This window comes from Brienomyrus brachyistius, chromosome 1, assembly GCF_023856365.1.
Source record: "Brienomyrus brachyistius isolate T26 chromosome 1, BBRACH_0.4, whole genome shotgun sequence".
NCBI lineage: Eukaryota > Metazoa > Chordata > Actinopteri > Osteoglossiformes > Mormyridae > Brienomyrus > Brienomyrus brachyistius.
The window spans coordinates 16,485,906-16,509,961 of NC_064533.1; the positions used below are offsets into that span (position 1 = coordinate 16,485,906).

Below are 24,056 nucleotides of genomic sequence, written 5' to 3' on the forward strand. Positions count from 1 at the left end.
CAACGAAATAAAGGTTCAGTAACTTGCGAGCTCATATTAAGGCGAATATAAGCGTGTTCGCTCACTCTCAGCCGCAGAGCCCTGAAATGCTCCAGCCGGCGCGCCTGGAGCAGAAACGCAGGACACATCTTCGGCAACGGGACGCTGATCACCCATCACTCAGCCCCCAAATACGAGCTGAGTTTGCAAGCCCGACTGGGGGTGGTGCTGGGGTAGCGGTACCGGCGCTGATGTCACAGCCTGCACGCCGTCATGATTGGGTCTAATTAGAAATTGCGGCAGCAAATAGATGGGCTTCCTGCATGGTCGGATTCAAAGTGGCTGGTGCCAAAAAGGCAGAGGTGCAGAACCTGGAGCGCCTGGAGCGGCAGTGCGCGCCGCAGCCAACGCGCGGAGTCTGGGGGGCGTGATCGAGCAGACGCTCCTCAATCTGCGAGAGGGACACCCTTTAAGACTGGGGGAATAAAGAGAAAGGCAGCATCTCCAGCGGCTTCGAGGGACGCCCCAGACCGCAAAGTGAAGCTGAACTACTTAGGAGGCACCACGATGGCTTCGGTCCTCGGCCACGGCAGCCGCGCTCCGGGCGCTCCGAGCAGCCAGCTGAAATGCAAGTTCAAAAGGAGACGGAGGAGGAGGTCAAAGAGAAAAGGTAAACTTTTATAGCGCAAACACAGCTCGCCGCGAATCGGGTCCGATGGAGGTGACATTTAAGCGGGTTAAGCGCTGTCAGACAGGGGCATCGCGGCACGTCGCGTCCTCGCCGTGTCACTTTGGCACTTTGTCCGACATACCCCATAAATCAATAAATGTCCACCTGTGCTTTAGAAACAGCCGCTATCCGTAATCGCCCCCGAAAAGGGCAAATTCCATATTGAAAACACTGTTACAGTCATTAACTAATCACCATCAGGTTGTGATTGTCTGTATATTATGGAGGTTTGTTCAGTGTCCATTTATCTTACCATCCACGGGCAGGCTGCTCTGAACGAATTTATTATTATTATTATTATTATTATTATTATTATTATTATTATTATTATTATTATTATTAGAGATCGTGCGCGTAGGTGGCCGGGAAATGGGCTGACTTATTCTTAGCGCTTGTCACTCCTGGGAAACACTCGCGCGATCGGGGACGCCCAATTAACACCCCCTTTAATTGCAGCATGTCGCTTGTTATTCCGAACCAGCTAGAACTTTTTACATCCTTTTTAATGAAAATTGGAAACTCCCCCTAAAGTTTCCGCAGCAAATGCCTCTCTTAATAAATTGAATTGGGCTATTGTTAATTGTGGAATAAACGCGTCACGTGAAATTTACCTGCAAGCGTCAGTCCCGAAACAAGCTGTTTAAACATATACAATGGAAAACAGCCTAGTCGCCTTGTAGACTGTACCTTATACGTCGGGGCATTCTTGCATGTTTCATTTTTAATAGCACTTTAATCTCTGTTCATGTTTTTTTTTTTTAGCTTACTTTTCTCATTACATTTTATATTAACTTAATCTTTATATTCGGTGTAACTATTTACAACACCACTGGGCGGATGATTTTTAAATGTTTCTTTTAATTATAATTTTAAACTATATACATCTATTCATACAGCCATTTAGTAATTTTTTTTCATGTGATAGCTTATTAGTTTCACTACTATACATACACATATATGGATGTGTGTATACACACACACACACACACACGTATATATTTAAATATATTGCTTTAAGAACAAATAAGAAAAGAGAACAGTGCGTTTGGACCTGTTAGTTGACCGTTTGAGGCGGTTGTTTGGGTTGTTTTTTACCATTTGACTTTCCCGCACTGTATTTTGTGACTTTGTATAAACTTTATTTAAATCGCACTATATTTTCGAAACGTCCAAATTTACTGCTGATGAGTTTACAGTTTTCAGCAAATCGGGACTTTAAAAATAGCTTTTGATTCTAAACAAGAAAAATCATAATGCAGGTGAACATTTCAGAGGTGAATAATAATAATAATAATAATAATAATAATAATAATAATAATAATAATGAACCTCATACAAGAACGCCATCATACAAAGTTCATTTTTGTAAGAAATAATCATGTTATTAAACTATACTATATTAAACTATAGTTACTCTTCACATAGCTTTTCTTCCAGTGTGCTGCAGTGTAAAAGTAAAAGTGTTAAACCATCTTCACATTTGTGACACTGTAAATATTTAAATGACTCTATTCCTGATAGTTATATCACAATGGTTTGCCCACCTGCCACATATATCAAATATTCCCGCGTGACAGGGCAGCAGCCTGAGGTTTAAATGCCCTCCTTTGAAATATTTGAATTTCCGCACTTTCACCGTTTCATTTCCGGATCTTCCTTGATTATCCTGGCCCATTGGGGCTGGCTCAGAAAGCTGGAAAGCCTGGACTTGACACGTTGAAAGACAGTTCCATGGAAACATCTACAGATGTTTGGCATTTATAGATGGTGGACATTGAGAGCTGTTGAATTACAAAGGCAGTACCCATGTTAGTAGATGCACGCCCGGCCTGTTAGCTGTGCAAGTCTCTGCTTACCCCATGCATACGCACAAACACGGAAAGCGGCACGGAAATTTGGCACAATGGCCGCCCATGGGACCCCGCACCTGTCCATCAGAGTAATGAATGTCCGCAATGGTTCAGGGCCGCAACTTCATCTCCGTGACGGGTTTGTGTGGCATGCTGAAGCGTTGCCGTTTACTGTGCTCCCTGACCGATGCAGGAAACGCCTGGCTCTTCTGATAATGTGTAATTGATCGGCTTGGTCGCCACCCGGCTCTGTTTGTCCCCTCTGTCGCTCCGTAGGATTTCTTTGCCATTTTACCCATTATTTGGCCATTCTTCCCTTTAGCAATCCCATGTTGGGAGATGGCCAGGGCCTTTGGTATCTTCCGGGCCGAGCGGCACACCTCAAATTCTGCACGATATGCTTGTCAGTTTGAATTATTTAAAAAAAAACAGACCTAATGGCTGGAACTTGTTCATGATCTGTGTCACCTGGGCTCAGCCTGCAGCTGAATCACTCAAACAAAATGTGTTTCGTCATATATCTGATCTGTATTTTAAAGTTTATTTTTTTGGATTGACTGTAATTTTAGTATGTACTGTTGAAATGAAGCTATTCATGCAGTGTCAATCAAAGGCACGATTGGAGCCTTATAACTTGCAATATTAAATTCAGAGCCATGATTAATGCCATTAACACTTGAGTATTTCCCATTTGGCTAAAAATAAAATCAAGAAAAATTGCACATATGATACTTTTCCATCAGCCGACATTTTCAAAATCCTACAGAAACAATAGACAAAGTTTCTTGTGACAATGGGACGTTAAATTATGTTTCCCCAGCATGTCACGGTACATGTTGCGTTTCATGCAGGGAACTGAAGCTTCACCACAGCCTGCGATATTAACACCCAAATAATTTAGGCGAGAACGGCAAAACATAAAATATAATGTTGAGGAAAATGTATTTACATAATGGAATGACAGAATTGGTTACACAACATTAGGCTTTGCATATGAATATGGGAAACACATGCACATTAGCGGGAGACATGCTTCAGAGTATCACATTATACTTTAAAATGGGCAATTTATCACTGTTGCTGATTCAGTTTGATATCGTTGGACGGCCCACAAATAGCGGCGCCGTGTAAAAGTTACCTGAGCCCCAGAGTGCTCATTACCCGTTTTATTGCATCGTCAAAATAAACAGTGCCTAGATTATTTTACTAGCCTATCTATTACTTTTATCTAAAGTGACTTGCGTCATTGCTCATTTATACTGATGGATATTTTACAATGACACAGTGCGTCTATTAGTAAAATTACGGTTTGTGTGTCTATCATTATATATAACGGTACAACTTGGCTTCCTTGTAACTAGAAGAATAATACAATTTAAATTTTGATTTCATTTTCCTTATTATCATTGTGATCATTACAGTTCTAAGTTTAATGGTGAATGATAACCCAGCCGGACATGGGAAAAAACTCGCAAACTATTTTGGTTTTGCAGCAGCAGCGTGTGGCGTCGCCTCTCCAACCACTTCTGTCTGCCATGTTGATGGGGTGATCGGCCTCCCCTCTCTGACCTCCAAGTGCCTCTCCCTTCGGTACCTCAAAGCCCTGGTCTGCGTACTGTGAACGCGCGCGTCGAGACCGCGCTTGGCTTTGTGTATGTCAGGCGCGTACCTGCTTGAGCGGTTATGTGGACAACAGCAGATAGACGTGATTATAGGGACAGATTATCTGATCGTACAGTCGCAGGCTCACACGCTTCTCTGCGACATTCCATTTCAAACAGACGCTTTTTCCGAGTATGGAAATAGATGATCCATCAACGGATTTTTAAAAATGTTTTTAATAATAATAAGGATGGTACTATAATTCTTTGTGATATTTTAATATATATTAATCATACTGAAAGGCCAGACAATGGTTTTTATTGTGCTTTTGGCAATGGGACAGTGTTCGGATTACAGGGATATGGTATTCGATGGAGTAATCCCCAGCAAATGCTGCAGATTATTTTATGACAGCTCTTGCATTAAAACGTATTTGTATATTGAAAGGAAATACAGTAAGCAGATTTTAATGTTGATTTCATTAGTCTCTCCCGCTCTATTGTCCTTTTTGGACAATGGAGCAACATTAGCAGTCTGGGGTTTATGAAAACGAAAATAAACTGGGGCATTTTTTTGACTGCCATATTTTAACATAATTTTAAAAACTTAATTTTCGTGGAAATTTAGCTCGGCGAAACCCCGTGGCAGGCTTCTGTTCCGTAGTTAAATGTAAATGCACGGCTTAAAAGCGTTAACACGGTGTGTCCTCTCTCATAATGACCCCGACGCTGCCCCGTCTGCGCGCCGCGGACTCACTTCATGATTTACAGGTTCCTCCGCGCACCATTTGTCAAGCCACAGAAAGAATCAGAGGGGAAATACATTGGTCAGCATTTCATCATTAACGTCATCAGTCTCTAAATCACACTGTATTTTTCACTGCTCCAACTAGTCAGAGCACCAGGAGTGCCTTTGTGCTCTAAGGAACTGCATCTTGGAAGAGGCTTTGTACAGGCCTATGCTTTTTGTTTCTGTACAAAATCAAACAATATATGGGACAGTGTCTATATATATATATATATATATATATATATATATATATATATATATATATATATATATATATATATATATATATATATATAAAGAAATTGGCTTGTCTTCTAATGTGTATGGGGAAAGATTTTAAAGTATGTTCAATGTTTTGAGTGTTCACCCTGTGAACAACATAGCATTTCTCCATGCTAATTGCTGGGAGCCCGTAATGTACATGTTAATAGCACGCCAGCGTATTTCACTTTAGTGATCTCCGTGTCTTTCCTTTTCTTTCCTCTGAAAGCTAGGGATTTCGTCATGAGGAAACTGCAACACGTTTAAAAAAAAAAGGGGGGGGGGCACTGCAACCGATGGTACTGAACAGCGTCCTCCTGCTTGAACAGAGAGAGGAAGGGATAGCAGCCACACAGGCGCTGTCTCCAGGAGACACATAATTTATATGGCCATTACATTTTACACACTCCCAAAGGAAGGGTTTTCCAGGAGTGCCACAGCCACAGACCCAGGTCAACATATTTCCAGGCAGCCAGACGGCGATCCGTTCGAAACATGGTTAGTAAATCAGATGAATTGCCCCTGCAAGTGAAAAAAAAAAACAAACTTTTCTGCCACAAACATGAAGTTGAGCCCTTGGGCAGGAAGGGGAATCTCTCGTCCCTCGGTGGCAAAACAGATCGTTTTCAGATATTTGCTGAGGGGATAGTGACAGCAGCCCCCGCTGCTGGTCCCTCAAATGTGACACAGATGCCGCGATGTGTAGTAATGAAAAGCCGGATTACTCACCGGCAAGTCCTAATCCGAATCCCGATCCGAATCCGAATCTTTCTCGCGGTTTAACACCCTCGACAGTCTCGCTTCTATTGGTGTGGGTTGGGATCACCGGACGCTTTCTACTGCCTTAAGATACGTACCTGTGTCCTGCTTGGGGGGCCCTATAGCAAAGGTTAGATACGCAGATATTACCACAAAATATATAACCAAGTATTGAAAGAAAATGCATACAATACCAAAATGTATTTAAGTTATATATTGACATGCACACATTGAATCACCATTGAACTCTTCCTAAAATCCGTCTCTAAAAATAGATAGATAAAAACTAGTAATGACTTAAATTGGAGGTGTGACTTTCTAAAAGGGATAAATTGTTTCAGTGGGTGCGTTTGGGAAAATATTATTAATATATTTCATGAGCCGCATTGATTTCGAAACGGACCACATCGGCTTTCCAGATTCATCATGGTGGTAAGTGGCTGTTTGTGTTTCTCGTATTTCGTATAATAACATTAAAATATGGCTAAACACCCCTGGTGATTGTGAGGTTAATGAAGGTCGTTTCCATAAGTGTGTGCTGCCTGGTGTCAAGGCGCTTTCATAGTCACATCCTGATTAACTGTAAAATATTCCCCAGTTTAGGACACTTTGTCCTCCACTGAACGTTTAGCTGAGGCTGAAAAAGGTTATTAACATTGAATGGTGGCTGTTCTCTCAGGAGCACACCACAGATAAAATGACCAAGGGATGGAATAGCACAACTTTGCAAATTAGCATAATTAGTAATTATCGCTTAATAGCCCCTCTTGGCTTATGAGACTTGGCACTTGAATTTCTGCTTAAAGTTCAGTGAGGAAAAACAAATTTCATGCTGAAATGTCTCAATAACACAGCTCAGCTATTACGGTAATCACCTCAGCCGTGCTGGGGAGGAGGGGTGAATGTATGAATCCAAGGTTACGGTCTGCATGGTCATGCTGGGCAGTCTTGCACTGTTCACTGCTGGGTGTCTTATCTCCCTTAAATCCTGCTGATAGAGCGACGCAGCACTTTTTTCCAGCTTTATTAACATGCCGGAAAGCCTCCTCGCTGGATCTGGGGACCTTAGGTGACGAGTGTTTAAGCAGTCTGATGTCACACCATTCCAAATTAAACATTTAGACTATACACTGCCGTGAAATGAACGGTGGCCAACGGATAGCAAATCATGTTCTGTTCTTAAGGCCAAAAATTTGGTTTTGTCTGCAATTTTTTGGGAAGTCGTTCTAACTGTTGACTTTCACCTACCACGTTTATAGGTACCAGATGAATTTTCCAGGACATACTAAATACTTCTTATGATGGAAAACTAATGTCAAGTGGTGAAAAATGTTAAAACCGCAAGTTAATTCACATACTGCTTGTGGTGTAACTGCAGTTAGAAGTTTTGTAGTATCTGTGTATTGCAGTGTACCGCTTTGCCTCCTGGGTTTTTATAATTCTAGTTTTCAATTTACCAAAGGAGTACAAGGGCACGAGGAAATATCTTTAGCTTTAATTTTAGTTTTTTTTTCTCTCTTGTATAATTTTCAATGCTTATCTTAATATGGTGCTCATAGTAAATTTAAATCTGCGTGTGAAAATGTCAAAATGCTTCTGCATTTATTTTCTGCACCTGTTATACCTCCTTTCCCTCTAATTTCATGTTACTTCCTAGCTCTCTAAGGTGTGCCTTTGGTTCTGTTCATAATGCTGTTGACCTAGATGCAATGAGATAATTCCAGAAATAAAAACCTAAGTCTAGTTTCCTGTAGGATAGGGTACCTCACGCACTCATATTGGAAATCACACATACCAGATAGTTTAGATACAATAATAATCTTGGATGAGCCATATTAACCACACAGGCTATCCTGGTGTACCGTCTGACACCCATTGACTGTGTTTTCGCAGTTTGATATGTCGCGCAGTAAGGCTGTCTCTGCCGTCCAGCCAATGACTGAAACGCTTAATCTCTTGCAAAGTTCAGAAAAATATGAGACCGTGTTGATACGGTTACATGTGGCTGGGAGAATCCCAGCTCGCCTGTTAACAAGGTTCTCATTCTTTCCCGATTTGACTCCGGAGTTACCGCTAAATTTCCCGCTAAGGTCTTGCTTCTGCTCCTTCCCAGACGGTTCGCTGTGCTGCGCGTCTGTACCGCTGAGATTCAGCTCGCACCTTATGCATGTCACGCTCATGCTACTGCTATGCTACTGCTGATTTTTTTTCCAGAGGGTGTTTTAAATCACAGCTACTTCACATAATTACTATTTTAATACATGCCCATACATAAAATGATGCAGCTTTTAAAATACTGTAAAGGAGTTATATAGGGTTATAATCAACTAAATTGACTAACAGCCAGCCACAGTATTTTCTAATTTATTCGGAGGTGCCTTATTTTAAATGGTTCGCCTGAAAATGCATATTCTGGGAAAACATCCCGCTGTGCCGTAATCCCGAAAGATAGTATGTCATAAATCTGGGGAGGTCACCACCCGCCCATCAGAATTTTAGCTGAGGAGACTTTGATGTGTCTTCTGAACGTCCGGGCCAAGTGTTCCTGATGCAAACGCAGCTCTGAAACGCGGAGGACTTCCTGTTAAAACGATTCCCCTCACATGCCGCATTAGAGACGTCCCCCCTCTGGGTCTTCCCAACAAATCCTTTCTCATCCATTGATTCTAAAATCCTTTAGGTAAAAAAAATAGGCTTATCCACCAAATCCCTTTAAAAGGTGTTTAAAAAACCTCCTTCCACTTTAGTTTAGATTTAACTCCGCATTTAAAGCCCATTTTGACCGCTGTGTCTTTCTTTCTGATGTATTAGATTTTATTCCAGTTGCTAGACTGGAAATATTAGTGTGGGAGGGATTTCCTGCTGTCGTTTAAGGAAATGCTGTGCTGTAGACTCTTGTCTCAGGAAGAGTAGCTGCCCTTCCTGAATTTAAAGGACTTTCCTGTGGAAAATACCTCCATGCTGCCTCTTAATAGACAGTCACGTTGAGGACCACTTATTTCCATCAGTGGTAGTAAACCAACTTGCCAATGGTCAGCGAGCTTTGCGGCTTGAAAACCACTCTGCTGTCAAAATCGGCCGTCCCTCGTCTTCACCAGCTTCCACCCCTCTGCCCCTGGGGGGGCTGAGCAGTCTCTGTGCCGTGCCAGGGCCTGTTAGTATGCGCCCGCTTAATGTGCCAGGCTGGCAGGTATTTAGGGATTTGCTGTTATTTGGTTTTGTCCTCTGGCTTTTACTAAATCAGGCCTGTTTTGTTTACACCGCTGTTGCGACACTCCCCACCCGTCCCCCCACACCCCCCCAACTCCCCTGGCCACTCTTTGTTACCTGTAGGGCTAATTATCGAAAAGTCAAATGCCAGAAGCACAATAGACGCAGGTAGACGGGCAGGTACAGAGGAATGTGGAGTGTGCGTTAGCATGGGCGCACTGGGCTGCTACCTGCCCTGGGGTCCTCCAGGGTGTCTAAGGGCACCTTTCAGACTCTAATGCTAGCCTTGCATGACCCACTGATCACGTGTAAGGAAAAAGTGCTAGTCTCTCTTAGATTAAGGGATGTGAAAGACCTAGATTATTTTTATTGCGTGAGAGCATCTTTCTAATTATTCAGTTCTGATAAAAAATAAAATAACAAAAATAAACTTTTTTAGGTAGCTCTAGCTGCAGATGCAGACGTTTACGGTTCAGAAAGTAAAAATCCAGATCAAGATTTTGTTTCAACCAACCAGTTGAGTCTCTGTGACTCTTTATGCTCAATTGGTTGGTTGAGATGAAATCTTGGTCTGGATTTTTGCTTTCTGAACCTGAAATGTTCACCTCTGTCTAGCTGGTACTGGGTACGACCTGCTTTTGCCTTTAGGAATTGACAAGTTGTGTGTTTGGAGGTGCCTTTCTGCATGCCACTCTTACCCTGGGCTGGTATTTTTGTACTTATGGTCTTTCTGCTAGCTTCGAACAAGTCTGGCCGTTCTCCTCTGACCTTCTCATTAACAAGGTGTTTCCAGCCCCAGTCTGTTGCACCATTTCTCTGTGAACTCTGGACACCATAATGCATGGAAATCTGAGGGGGGGGGGTGACTTTTTCTGAGGTGCTGGAACCTCCAACAATCATAATTGTGTATAAAATCGCTTACTGTACATCAGGTATGTTAGCTGTTTTAATGTTCAGTCGATCAGTAACTGAACCTTTTGACCCTGTCTGTGTGCTGTGTTTATATTCTGTTTGTGTTAACAAGCAGGAGAATTTCATGACCTGGCCACTGAGTGTGTATGTTATATCCATTACATCATTGTAGACTGTCCATCGTTAAAATTACTGCTACTTAAATACATCAAAGTTATGTCCTTGCACAAATTCACAAAAAAAAATGCACAGCTTATTCAGATCTTCTCCAAACCAGCGATCTCCAAATCCGTTCTGATGTCAGAGCCATCCATTATGGACACAGCGACGTACCGTGATTGACCTGAACAGGCGGGAATGTGACACTCTCTCAATCACAACATCCTGTCCAGGAAATGCGTGAGATTATTGTGCGTGAATTTCTTAATGAAGTATTCCATCAACCTGTTCCACTTCGCGGTGGGAAAACCCTGAGATGAAACAGTGAACCACTGGACTGAAATCCTGCTTTAAAGTGATGATGATGATGGTGATGATGGTGATGATGATGATGGTGATGATGGTGATGATGGTGATGATGATGGTGATGATGGTGATGATGATGGTGATGATGATGATGACAATCCTCTTGTTCTGTGGCACCTCCCTCAAGCTGCGGCCTTTGTTTTAATTAGAAATAACCGAGGGCTTGGTGATGGTTTTTTTTACCTGGTACGTGTTTGGGAATCGCCTACCAGCAACAGGGAGCTGTCGACTGGGAAGTGGCCGCCCACCCGGCCAAACGTCATTATACGCCCATCACCTGTGTGCCCGAGGACCATCATCCACATCATCGCTGCGTAAATAATGCAACCAGTGGCATGGTTTCCTGCGAGAAAGATGGCACCACTGCCTGCATGCTGAAGTATCGTTAAGCAATGACAGACACAGGCGCTGGGGGCGAAGACTCTAAACAAAACATATTTGCAGAGGAGAGGAAGGGGAGGGAGGCAGGCTGGTCGTAAAAACCTGAGACCACGACTGGAAGCAGAACATCTGCAAGTGAGATGAAGGCTTGGCTTCCCCTCTGGGTTAATGTACAAGCGAAACTTGCTATAAGCCCCTCAAAATGTCCAGCAGTGATACCTCATTGTGTTTTTTCCTCATGGGGGGTGGGAGATTGTTGGTCCTGGGAAGCAGGTGGTCTCACGTGAGCTTTTGACCGGCTTGAATTCCCACCGTGGGCATCATTTGCGAGACTAAAGCTGCTAATCTGTAAGTGGTCATTGTGGTTTGAGTGCTTCCTGAGGGTCTTTCAGGGTCTGCGTGGCCTGAAAGCGTCTGCGCGGATTTCCGCGTGTCTGCGATTTTGTCTCTGGGTCGGTGTGGATCTGCTTGTTTCTTTCAGGATCTGCGTGGGTCTTAAAGGGTCTGCAGGTTTTTATCAGGGTCTGCGCGGATCTGCGTGGGTCTGCAAGGGTCTGTGAGTTTCATTCAGGGTCTGTGTGCGTCTGCAAGGATCTGCATGGTCATCTGTGGTTGCGTCGAACGTCTGAACTGCTCACTTGCTAGTTTTGGCCACACCTTCTTTATTTCAGCATAGATTGGCTTTGGTGGAACCGAACAGGAAAAAAATGATTATAAATGTAAATGGTTAAAAAACATGCAAGTTAATGTAGAGCCTTAAGGTTAAAGTGTTCTACAATTATATTAGTTGTTAGATTCAGTGGTTCTGTAATAATGAAGGATTTAAGCACTGTTTCAGTAAAGTGTATTATGTTGAAATACGGCCTGAAAGTAATTATGGAGGGTATTCTTGCATTGCAGCCTTATTTAGTAACATGGAGTTATTCAATTGGCCGGGGTACCACCTTGTGAAACCGCAGTACAATCCACAGAGGGTCGTTTTGTTTAACCTTCTCAGTTTGACCCCCCCTCCTGGCTGAACTACAAACTCTTCCCCCCCCGCACCTTGTCAATGGCTGGGTTTTAACTGCCTGCAGACACATACACTTTCAGACACACGCCACCGATCCATTATTTGTGAGACGCTATTAGCACTGTGCCCCCCCCCCCCCCACCAAAGCGAGGTCCCCCGGCCCCACTCTGGCACGGTCTCCCTCCGGAGCCGCCTGACAGCTAGCTGCTGGAGATGGGTGTTCACTCTCGGTGCGGCACAAACAACATGCTGTGGCGGATTCCGCCCGGGGATAGAGTAATTAAGAATGACTGCGCTCAGGGGGAACGCTGCTCGCAATTATGAAGAAACATGTTTGCAAGTGCAGCTTGGACATGTAAACGCACCACTCTGTTAGAGGCCAGAAGGGTGTCTCCAATGCGACATGCGGCTGTCAAAAAGCATTTAAAAATGATCAGTAAGAAAGACCCTGTTTGACCTGTTAACCCCTAAAATGCTCCTTAATTTTGAATACGCATTTCTACTTTTTAAGAAATCATTTAAATATTCATAATGGAAAATTTTGTTTGAACGGTGGCCAACAGAAACTTTTCCTCTTGGTTTCACGGCTTTTAAACTCCCTGATGATAACGAGGGTGATGAGTGTTGGTACACTGTGGGCGACGCAATGTTTTACATGCATTAAAATGCAGGACAAATATGTTTTAACAGCTAAACGAGGCAGATTCTGAGAAATACTGCTATGTTTATTATACATGAACCACGGTTTAGGTCACATGGGCAAACCATTGAAAGTAAAATTTAAGCTCATTGTTCGCCATTTATTGCAGAATGTTAAAATGTTATTCTTGTTGCGAGACAAATGAATTTAAGGATTCTGCCTGTTTTAACCCCCCCTTCACCCCCCCATGCTTGTTTGCATTCTGACAGCCCTGCAGGCTTGGTCTCTAGCCAGTAAAGATTACACTTTGATCCTTATTGGCAAAAGGAGGCCCAGAGCGAACCATTAAAATGCCCATTATCATTTATTAAGCAGGTGTGGAAATGTATTGGTCTTTTAACGTAATGCAGATTTGTGGTTCATTGGGCAATCCATTTTTCAATTTAGTGCTCTGCCTGGGAGAAATTAACAGATGTCCATCGATTTCCCCTTTTCCTTTTCCCCTTCTACAGTTGCCAGCCGTGTTTACACCTGACAGCAAGGACTTTATAGCTAAGCAGTCGTTCTAAGTTATGCCTGTCGTAATTAGCCCTTTAAAATGAGATTGACAGTCGGCGGGAGGCTCTCAGGGGCGCTATTGCAACGTGTCTCTGGGTTATATATTTATTTATGGTTAACCTCCGCGCGAGTCACCCTCGCTGAGCAATAATGGTGCTAACGATGCAGTCCGGGGCTGAAATCAATCTTCAGGCGGTGATCCCCAAAGGCGGCGGCGGTGGCAGCGGCCGTTTAGCGCCGCTCGCTGCGGGGAAGAGTCCTGCGCGGTTAGTGGGCGTGTTACACGCAGTGGGTGGCCCTTCCTATCTCTCAGGCTCTTACACACAGGCTACATAAACAGCAGCTGATTATTGCACATCGACTGGAACTATGAAGCCAGGAATGATGATGACACCCGGGCAGTCACACGTTACGCATGCACACATGTGACACACGCATGGACATGACCGTCTGTCTGACTTGCGGTTTAAGTTGTCCTCTTCAGGCTAAAGCTGTCACGCTGGTCTCTACCAGTGTCCTCCACTGGTTGGCGGGGGTTAAGAGAAGTAGGAATGCACGGAAGTTGGGGGGGGGGGGGGTTCGATCAGCGGTGGGGACTGATGGTCAAAGCTGGCTGATGGATGACAGGAGATGGTACACGAATGAGGGGCGTGGCTAAGTGTCCAATGGGAGGGGCTGTACGGTCCAGCGCCGTGTTTCTACGGAGACGCATCTGCTATGGATGAAGGAGACAAGAAATGCACCGGGGAAGGAGGAGGGGTTAAACTCTGCGTTTAAAGTGACAGGCCTGCTGACAGACGGAATGGGGGAACTGCAAGTGTGTGTGTGTGTGTGTGTGTGTGTGTGTGAGGGGGGAGGGGGAGAGGCGTTAACGGAGCGTGGGGCCCGGGGGGCTGAGGCGGGGGGGCGCTCGTTGCGTATGCCATTAAGAGTGACCTTGAAGTGGCAGCACACTGAAGCCACTCCTGCTGCTCATTTCCAAGGTCCCTGCTTGCAGAGGTGCTGCAGAACATGCGTCGGACTGCAGGAACATGGCGTGGGGGCGGGGGGGGGGGGGGGGGAAGAGGTGGCATCACTGAAACGCCACCTGCAGGTGGTGAAGGGGTTAAGGTTGGGCTGTCGGAGGTATTTCTGGATGGCAGAAGGATAGGAGGCGCCAAACTAAGATGCTAAGAGTCGGAGAATGAAACAGCTGCCAGATCGTGTGGGGATCCAGACTGGGACGTGTCACGGAAACGGCTTGTCTTCAGGAGCCGTGGACTCCATCAGCGAGCCTCCGCATTAACAGACCTCATGCAAGCAGGTGGACCTGAAAACAAGCACACTGCCTAGAAGAGGCTTCCTGTTTCCGTCAGCAGAGGTTGAGAAGATGTGCGGGGATGCCACTCGCAGTACAGGAAATGGCCCATGACGCCTTGTTTGAACATCCCTGTGCAGTTCTAAAGTACTGCTCAGAATGTACCGTAAAGACACAACATATGTTATCCTTCATTCGCTGTGGCAGCCTGGAAGCCTGTCAGAATCACACACTGATGCTCCTTGAGCTCAAATCCCTGGAGAAAAATCAAACTTCAAACCGCAGTATCAGAGAAGGGAATTTACGTCGGGAGCAGATGTTCAAGGCGATCCTGACGTTTGCCTCGGCCGCCGGGTTTGACGGGGATGCTTGTTGTCTTACATCCGACTCTGGGAGGAAGTGGTGGGGGGGGGAACCCATACTGGGAGGGAAACATTGTCACTGCTTTGCTTCTCTGCTGGTACGACTGAGCGGGGAACAAGTGCCCGATGACGGAAAGTGGGACAGCTTCACAGCTGTGCTCTATCACCAGGGGGATGCACAGATCTGTGCCACTGGATCTCATTGTCAGGAGAAAGGAACCCGATTTCAGCTCATCTGATGTGGGGGGGGGGCAGTGGTGGCTGCTTTGTTATTCTGGACAGGAGATAAACAGCTGCTCTTTCTGTAAAATGGTGCAAAAATCACCGCCGGCGTCCCTCTCCCGAACCTGTTTGACTTCTGATTAATCCGGGATCCCTGTTATTTACCACACTGTGAGACTCCCCCCCCCCATCCTCTGGAAGCGTAACGACTGACCCACCACGTGTTGGGTTCCTCGTGTTCGGGGGCGAATCGAGGGGATTGGATCGGGTTCCTTTGCGTGTCCGGATTCTTTAACAGAGGTGCGGCCTTCAGGAGGGAGAGTGATCTTCATCACATTACTGTCTAGAGCGTAATTGATAAACACAAGGAGATCTCATCTGACTTGCTCACATCTGACATTCCATCATGCGGAGGCTATTCTTTTGCTTTTGACAGCTGGCTGAGGAGGGGGCTTCTCTCCCCCCTTGTCTTTTGCTGAAAGCCGTTTCTGTTCCCATGTCAAATGTAAATCCTGACCCCGTTAAAGTTTTACAGGTGGGTGAGCTGTCCGTCAGGAGCAGCGCGTGTTTGATGAGACAGACAGCGATAATCCTGCAATAAACGGGCTCGTCGAGTGCCGGGATGGGGGGTGGGGGGGTTTCAGCGCTTGGGAAATACAGTCGGGAGGAGGATCTGGGCTGGGGGCGGGTGAATAATGGTGGGCCTGAATCACATGGAGTGCATGCTGGGATATATGGGACATTTGGGGCGATCGAGATAAAAGAGGCGCATGAACGGGGTCACTGGCACGATAAAATGTCCCTCTGAGACAGCACACCCCCCCCATTTCATTCTAAATTATAGCTCCCTTAAAGGGATGGTGTAAGCGAGCAGCCTCCCAGCTTTCCTACAGGGTGGGGGGGGGTTAGATAAACCTCACTGCGCCCTCCTCAGCACGCCTGGTGGAAACGTGCGGGACTCTCATCACGAACACAGTCTATTTGCACAGTTTATTTAAGCACAAAATGGCTCCTAATAGAGCCATCAGCCCTCACTCATTGGCTAATAGTTTAATTAGGTCCATCTGGAGGGGGCGACGGGGAAGGATGGCGGCCCCCCGCGCCGTGGATGGGCTAATCTGTCATCCCGCGAGCCACTGACTGGCACGCTCTCCTGTCGGCCGGTCCCTGCGAGCAGTGGGACAGTGACCGCCGCCTCCCCCCTCGTGTGCCTGACCCGCTCCAGGTTTTAATGTGATAACCTGAGGAGGGGTCGTTCCTGCCTGTCTTTCCATGGCCAGGCTATTTGTCTGCTTGTCAGCGGCTCGTTTTCCCGCCGTTTTAATCTGCAGTTGTGGATACAAAGACCTGCACTCAACCATGAACAAAGTACAGCAAGCGCTGGGGGACAAACAACAACACAGCCGTTTGTCAGGTTTTGAGCGTAAGGCACAGAAATCACTGAATGAGAATATATGTAATGTTCCATGTCAGAGACACTTAACTCACTTCCTGTCTCCTCCAACCCACTTCCAATATTAATACACAAAGTGGTCCTTTCTGAGGTACCAGATTCATAACGCATGAAGATGGGTGATTATCAGCGATGCATGTGGAGGAAACACTTTTCATTTCTATATTCTTCACACCCAATTTTGATCCACCATTTGCAGATTTATGCAGAGGTACTTGTGTACGCTTTTACGTTAATCTACAAAAGTCCATTTGTAAAGCACTAACAGGTCTCTTCATTTATAAAGCACAGGCCTCATAATGCAGATCCGTGTTGCTTTCCTGTGAATTTTATCACATATTGTTTAATGCTTATTGCACTTTTTTTTACTGACAGTTTACATGATTGCCTCACATGTGAATTAGAATGTAAGCGACCCTGAGCACCTGAGTAGGACTGGTGGTAAGGATGTGGGAGGATGGATGGATGGATGGATGGATGGATGGATGGATGGAGTGAGCTTGCTGTGTTTGGTGCGGTGAGCGAGGTACGCCGGACGTGGTGATGGACTCTCTCACGGCCGCGGCTGGGCAGGTGCTGACATCGCAGGGGAGCCTCATGCTGGCCAAAGCATTTTTCCTTTGTTCCTTTTACCTGAGTCTATAAATGTGGAGATTGGCTGAGAGGAAGCCCGGGAAAGGAAAGGGGAAGGATGTTTTTACATCGTCAGCCGCTTTGCTGAGCGTCGGGGCCGCTGCATTCCAGCCGCCGCGACTTCGAGTATCGCTTTGCGTGTGAAGCCTTGAAACAAATGAAGCCCTTTACGCTGGTAATGCTTGGATATCTATCTGCAATCAGGGTGCGTCTGCCGCATGGCAGCTGGGGAGAGAAATCAGCTTCAATTAGTGCGAGCAGCGGAGCGCCACACCGGGTCGCAGGGGACTGCCGAGCGCAGGGGGCCGCCACCGCCCCTCCTAAATGACCAGACGGGAGGCCACCTGGGCGTCCCGCCCGTTTAAACGGCAAAGGCCCATATTCAGCCACAGGGTAACAATTATAACCCTGGTGGGGTGGGTCAGGCATAGTGAGCTGGGTACCAGGTACCGACCGTAGCGCCCGGCTGTTATCATAACAGCAGATTTATCAGCGATCCCAGCGATCCTGCTGAGATGCGCGGTAAATGTGCATGTCGCTGGCTGTCAGCATGGTTTCGCTCTGCTCAGCTGCTCATTAATACTGGATCGTGCTGCAGGTTCGAGCTGCCGGTCCAGCGACACCGCTGGCGGAAAGGAGCCGGTCCGACTTGAGTGTCTAGTTTAGAAGCTTCAGCAGTAGCGGCGGGACGCAGATGCGCCCTGATTAAGGGAAAACGGGGCTGACAGCAGCGCATTAGTATGATGTATGTGCTGTTAGCGGCCGCACGGCTAATCCCACATGTGGCACCTGACGCGCCCGTGCGGACGCAACTGCATGAACCTGCCTTTATGGATATGACATGTGGACGTACCCATGTGGACACGCCTTGTGGATACCCCAGTGTGAATGTCCCAGTGTGAATGTCCCAGTGTGGATACCCCAGTGTGGATGCCCCAGTGTGGATGCCCCAGTGTGGATGTCCCAGTGTAGATGCCCCCATGTGGATGCCCCAGTGTGGATGCCCCAGTGTGGATGTCCCAGTGGAGATGCCCCAGTGTGGATGCCCCAGTGTGGATATCCCAGTGTAGATGCCCCCATGTGGATGTCCCAGTGTGGATGCCCCAGTGTGGATGCCCCAGTGTGGATGTCCCAGTGTAGATGCCCCAGTGTGGATGCCCCAGTGTGGATGCCCCAGTGTGGATGTCCCAGTGTAGATGCCCCCATGTGGATGTCCCAGTGTGGATGCCCCCATGTGGATGCCCCAGTGTGGATGTCCCAGTGTGGATGCCCCGAAGCGGATGCCCCAGTTTGGATGCCCTCATGTGGATGCCCCTATGTGGATACCCCAGTGTGGATGCCCCCATGTGGATGCCCCAGTGTGGATGCCCCGAAGCGGATGCCCCAGTTTGGATGCCCCGAAGCGGATGCCCCAGTTTGGATGCCCTCATGTGGTTGCCCCAGTGTGGATGCCCCCATGTGGATGCCCCAGTGTTCATGCCCCCATGTGGTTGCCCCAGTGTGGATGCCCCAGTGTGGATGCCCCCATGTGGTTGCCCCAGTGTGGATGCCCCGAAGCGGATGCCCCAGTTTGGATGCCCTCATGTGGTTGCCCCAGTGTGGATGCCCCCATGTGGATGCCCCAGTGTTCATGCCCCCATGTGGTTGCCCCAGTGTGGATGCCCCAGTGTGGATGCCCCCATGTGGTTGCCCCAGTGTGGATGCCCCCATGTGGATGCCCCAGTGTTCATGCCCCCATGTGGTTGCCCCAGTGTGGATGCCCCCATGTGGATGCCCCAGTGTGGATGCCCCAGTGTTCATGCCCCCATGTGGTTGCCCGTGTTCATGCCCCCATGTGGATGCCCCAGTGTAGACAACCCCTTCTTGTACGCTCCAGTGTGGACACTCCTGTGTGGATACGCACATGTGTAAGTGTCCCTGTGGACACCCCCATGTGGACATGCCCATCACTCAGTGCATACCCTAACCTGACACTTGATGTGTTCTGCATCAGTAGGTCAAGAAAATGCTGAAGCTCCTCTTTAGGTTGCCATTTATGAGGCAGACACTCCATTTCTTCCCATTACCTGAATTTACGAGATGTGCCGTTAATATGCTGTAAATATGCTGCATTTCTGCAAATAAGCCATAAAAGAGAACAGGATTTTTTACCGTGCATTAGAAAACCACAACATGCATTCGTTTTATGCGACATCTTAAAGTTATGTCGGATGAGTGATATATTAGACTGTAAGCTTTTGGAGTGTTTTATCCGTTTTAAATATGAAGTCTGTATCACACAGCTCCTCGTTTGTGAGGATCCTGGTTCCGTCTCTGAGTATTTAAAGCTGGACCCCGACATGCTTTCGCGTGTGCTGAGCGCCTGTATCCCCCCACCCTGCCAATCCGGGTGCTTTGGCGGGTCAGAGACATGCTGTACTGTGTGATGATCTCGTGCACAGAATGGCCGCTCCTCTGAACACGGTGATGCCAAACGTCCCCAGAGACGTTGCCCAGACACAATGTCACTGCTGTGCCTCTGCGGGAGTGGGGGGGAGGGCGTTGGCTATGTGCTGGCTGGTGGTCCTTGCTCACCAATCTTTCGGGCGAATTCAGACATGGGTTCAGTCCTGTGGGCAAATGGCGTGCAGAGACGTGTCACCATCAGCGGATATTCATAACCCCTCCAACCCTCCCCCCCCCCCCCCCATGATGACGGCTGCTCTGTCATCCTCGGCGCTCACAGATGCCCGTCTGGCGGACTCTGGGGGGATCGGGGCTCAGTGGGAGCTCAAAGTCACGCTGGATTTAATTAAGAAAACATGCGACTTCTCGATGTACCCTTAACCTCTCCGCTGCTTCGCATCTGATGACGAGCCCTTTGTACAGTAAGGCCAGGCATCCAAATGGGAGCTTTACAGCAGCACATTTTTACTGCAGGGCGTTGCATAACTAAATAATCACCCAGGGAAATTTTTTTTTCCCGTTTTGAACTGCTGATTGGGGCAAAATATACAATTAAGCTAATAAGGTGTTGTTCATTTTACTTCCTTCTTTGGACAGATGATCTTCATGCTGGGCGATTCTGCCCTTGCTCTGTGGACATCAAATATAGCAGCTGTGGTTGATTTCAAAAAGCTTTGGTTAGATAAACAGAGACTGTCAAAGTGTGAACCTGGCCTTCGTAGATGGAGTTGGGATGGTTCTGCATATATAAACAAACAAGCCTCTGTTTCCCTTCATCGTTAAACTTTTATTACAACATGTGTTTTGACCCCCCAAAGTATTTAACACGTCTGAGGCTGTCAGACCACATCATGGTTAGTGGCCATCCCCTGAAAGCTAGTGGCTGCTGTTTGACCAGCCTCTCTAGGTGACGTAGAGTGAAGTAACTCAAGGTTTTTTTTCTCAACAATTCCTTCCAAACTTCCTACGACCAAGTTCAGAGGAAAAAGTTAGTGACACTTTACTTAAAGCAGTCATAATAATGCACTATAGATACCTGCAAATTGCATTATGAAGGCATTTATAGGGCATTATACATGAGAGCTTCATAGAGCATACATGACTATAATGTGTTATGCCTTTTTATTACTATTTATAGTTGTGTTTATGATACTTTATTAATGCATTATAATGCATTATGAAGGTATCTATATGCAATTATACTTGGGTGATTTAAGTCACCATTTTGATTTTTGGATTTAAACGGCTTTCTGAGCTCTGTCACAGGTTAGCATTTTAGCATGTCATTTTGTAATCGTGATTCCTCTAGTTTTTAACTTGCTCAGCCAGCCTTAACTTCATCCGGTCTAAGTGAAGTTGCCGTTTTCAGGAACCCGTTCTCGTTGGGACCTGATTGTTGTGTACGGCTGACTTCCCTTCACACGGGGGCTTAATGCAATGGCGAGAGTGAAGCCTCTGGATGGAGAAACGGAGCTTCACCTTCCGTTCGAAACAATGGTGAATGCGTGTGATTTCCTATCTGCGGTCTGCCGGCTCTGCGGCACGCCATCCCCTCCAGGAGCCCATGACCTTCACCGGTCATCTAGGACCCACCTCCAGCCGCCCCAGGCGTGTTCTTCCCAGCAGGGGGGGCTGCGAGGTCACCGGAGGACCCACCACGGCCCAGCGTGTGCGCCACGTGCCTCCTCTCCTCTGGCCGCAGAGGTGCCCAATCAGTCCCAACGCCACACCAGTCCCCAACGGCTGAGCGCTAATTCAATCATCTGTTAGGTCTGTGGACTTTGTGGGGAAAAAGTTCCTTTGTATTAATTTGAATGAATTTGGGAGTGAAATATAGCTTCAAGCAGCAATTACTGGGGGCCAGGCAGCATGTCAGGCAGCTCATGTGACTAATTATGCCAGCGTGGGGGCCGTGACACGTCTTTGGCTGCTCTTGTGCACCCCACCCACAGACTGCCTGGAAAGAGAGCGAGCATTGGCATTCACTCAGGTCACACGCAGCCCACGAGCAAAATGATTTAAGGCCTTTTAATACACAATTCGATGCCATACATGACGTACAGCCCCTTGAAGAATCATCTTGTGTTTACTAGTGTAGGAGGATGGTCCATAATCAAGATAATTCATTCTGGCATTTTATGGCTTTTTTTGTTACATAAGAATGTGATGTTGTGATCTGCTTGATGCGTGATGATACCTGTGGACGTCTCAGCGTAACCACAAGATTGAAAAAGAGTCATTTCCCCTTTACGTTGCATTTGGTTTCGGGAAAAAATTGAAGACGTTTGCAATAATTAATGACCCAACTGCTGCCCAGGAAACATGAGCGAAAATGTCATCACCACGCAGAGGCAGCACAGTGTCGGGTTTTGCTAACCTGCACCCCCAACCCCCCCGCACCCCCACCCTGTCCCCATTACCCATCAGCCCCGATCTCAATCTCCCAGCCCCAGATCTGAGAGGCATTACCCTCCCTTGATGGATTCTAGTGCTTTTCCCTTAAGCTCTGAGTAGCCACATGTTTGGGCAGGTAAATCATCTGAATTTGTAGTATGCAATGTATCAGATGGCCCATTAGAGGGCGTCACACAATTAACATATTAGTCCACCAAAAGCACCGATACTTGTCTCTTTCTGGGGGGTTTATTATAACTGTTTTTTTCTCTCTGTCCCATTAAACAACTAGTAGAGTCTTTAATCTTATGACCATGCATAGCCACAATACATAATAATGCAGCTATCACACCAGTCTGCTTATTGGCTACGTGGCACTCTTCATTTTTGGAATTAACATTGAAAGCAGTATTTTTGTAACCACAACCGAAAAATGTAATGCTGTACCTCACTGACTAATAGTGTGCTAATCACTAAGCAAACGGTTTCTCAGTTGTGGATTTAGATCGCGTATGTGGCAGCGTTAGAAGAGAAACATGACTCATGATGTGACCTTCAATGTCGTGTCGCTGATCAGATGACGTACTAATGTCGGTGTCAGACCACTCTGATCATGACAAGGGCGGGGCGGGGGGGTCGGTTACACCCAGAACAACACGGAAACTCTGTTGGGCGGCCATGCCACGTACAATTACCAGAACACGACTTAAAGTGATTTCTCAGCACTGTATCTCAGCTTATCAATATCTGTCATGGAAAAACACGGCTTGAGAGAGGCAATTGGATGGGGGGGGGGCAGGGCAGGGGGGGCATTACCGGCCAGTTAATCGTTGCAGTGTTACACGTCTCTCAGCATCGGCCAGCATGCTCCCTTCAGTAACTCTCTCTTTCCTCAGCGTCAAGCTTTAGCATGAGCTGCAGTTTCTTTCAGACGAGATTTATTTTATTTCACGCCACTTTCTCCATCTATCTTGGCACTCTATAAATAGCCTTTTGTTTCACTCCTTAAATCTATAAACCTTCCATTTGCTTTCTGTTCCTGCGCACAAGGGATGGTAATCCTAAAAGCGACTGTGAGTTTTCCCCTTTATTCATCTATCTGTTTATTTACCATGCCCGGTGACACGCGGGACGACGGGGGGGGGGGGGGGGGGGGCGGCGAAAAGGTGGACCTCAGCAGATAGCTCTCTGCGAGTGCACCCCTGTTGCTTGAACGAGGTGCCAGGGGTCTCATGAAGACCCCTCGCGCACGGATGCAGGGGACACGCTCTCAAAAGTCTCCCTCTGAGCCGCGGAACAATAATTAGCATCGCAGGAAGTGAGGAGCGGTAAGCGGATGATGATAAGCCCGTATAACGGCTGGTGAATGCAATTAATGGGAAATATTACCCATAGAGCCCCGCTTTATTCACAGTTATCGGAGGCGGCTGATGAGCTCAGTTCCTGATCCTCTGTCAAGTAAGAGTTCGAAGTGTCTCTCCTTGCCGAAACCTGGCTCTTTCTTGCCGCTCTCACACACGGATGCGCTCCCTATCGCCCCCGCTCGCTGGGTACTCTCCCAGGATGCAAATATTTCAGGGAAGCAGTTCTGCATCCCCTTAATCTCTGAAACCGACACGCCAGTGTCGAGCTGACTGAAGCAGTCCCAGTACAGCCGGGTCAAGCCAGATCGCTCTACAGCTGTATCCTTGGTAAGAAACCGCGGGCCCAGCTCGGCCCGAAGAGCAGGGGCCCGCAGACGCGCCCCCCTCCGTCATGCCTCCCTGTCCTCACTTTTACCACCGTGTGCTCCAGCCATGCGAGGATCTGCTCGCTTGCCCTTGAATACCCATAATTTCTCCACATTGTCATTGTTCTGCGCAGAAGATGTTTGTGTACCCCCGCCCACACTGTCTACGTCGTTCTGTTTTTTGTTTTTTTATTTAAGAGAGAGTGAAAGCCTCACGAACAATTCATTTCTTTCCCCCCGAAAACGATAACAGCTTGTTTCCCCGTCTGCATTCAGGAAGATGGGGCGACGTCGCTTAGTTCAAATAAGATCA

At 47.0% G+C, this 24,056-nt stretch overlaps 1 protein-coding gene across 2 annotated transcripts in view; it reads left to right on the forward strand.

Moving 5' to 3' along the window:
- Nucleotides 1-305: 305 nt before the first annotated feature.
- adarb2 (adenosine deaminase RNA specific B2 (inactive)) overlaps nt 306-24,056 on the forward strand; it is a 118,308-nt gene continuing 94,557 nt past the window's right edge. For both annotated transcript variants that reach the window (XM_049027193.1, XM_049027194.1), the window contains exon 1: nt 306-649. In XM_049027193.1, coding sequence (XP_048883150.1) covers nt 547-649 — 103 coding nt within the window. In that variant the 5' untranslated portion in view covers nt 306-546. The remainder of the gene's footprint in view (nt 650-24,056) is intronic.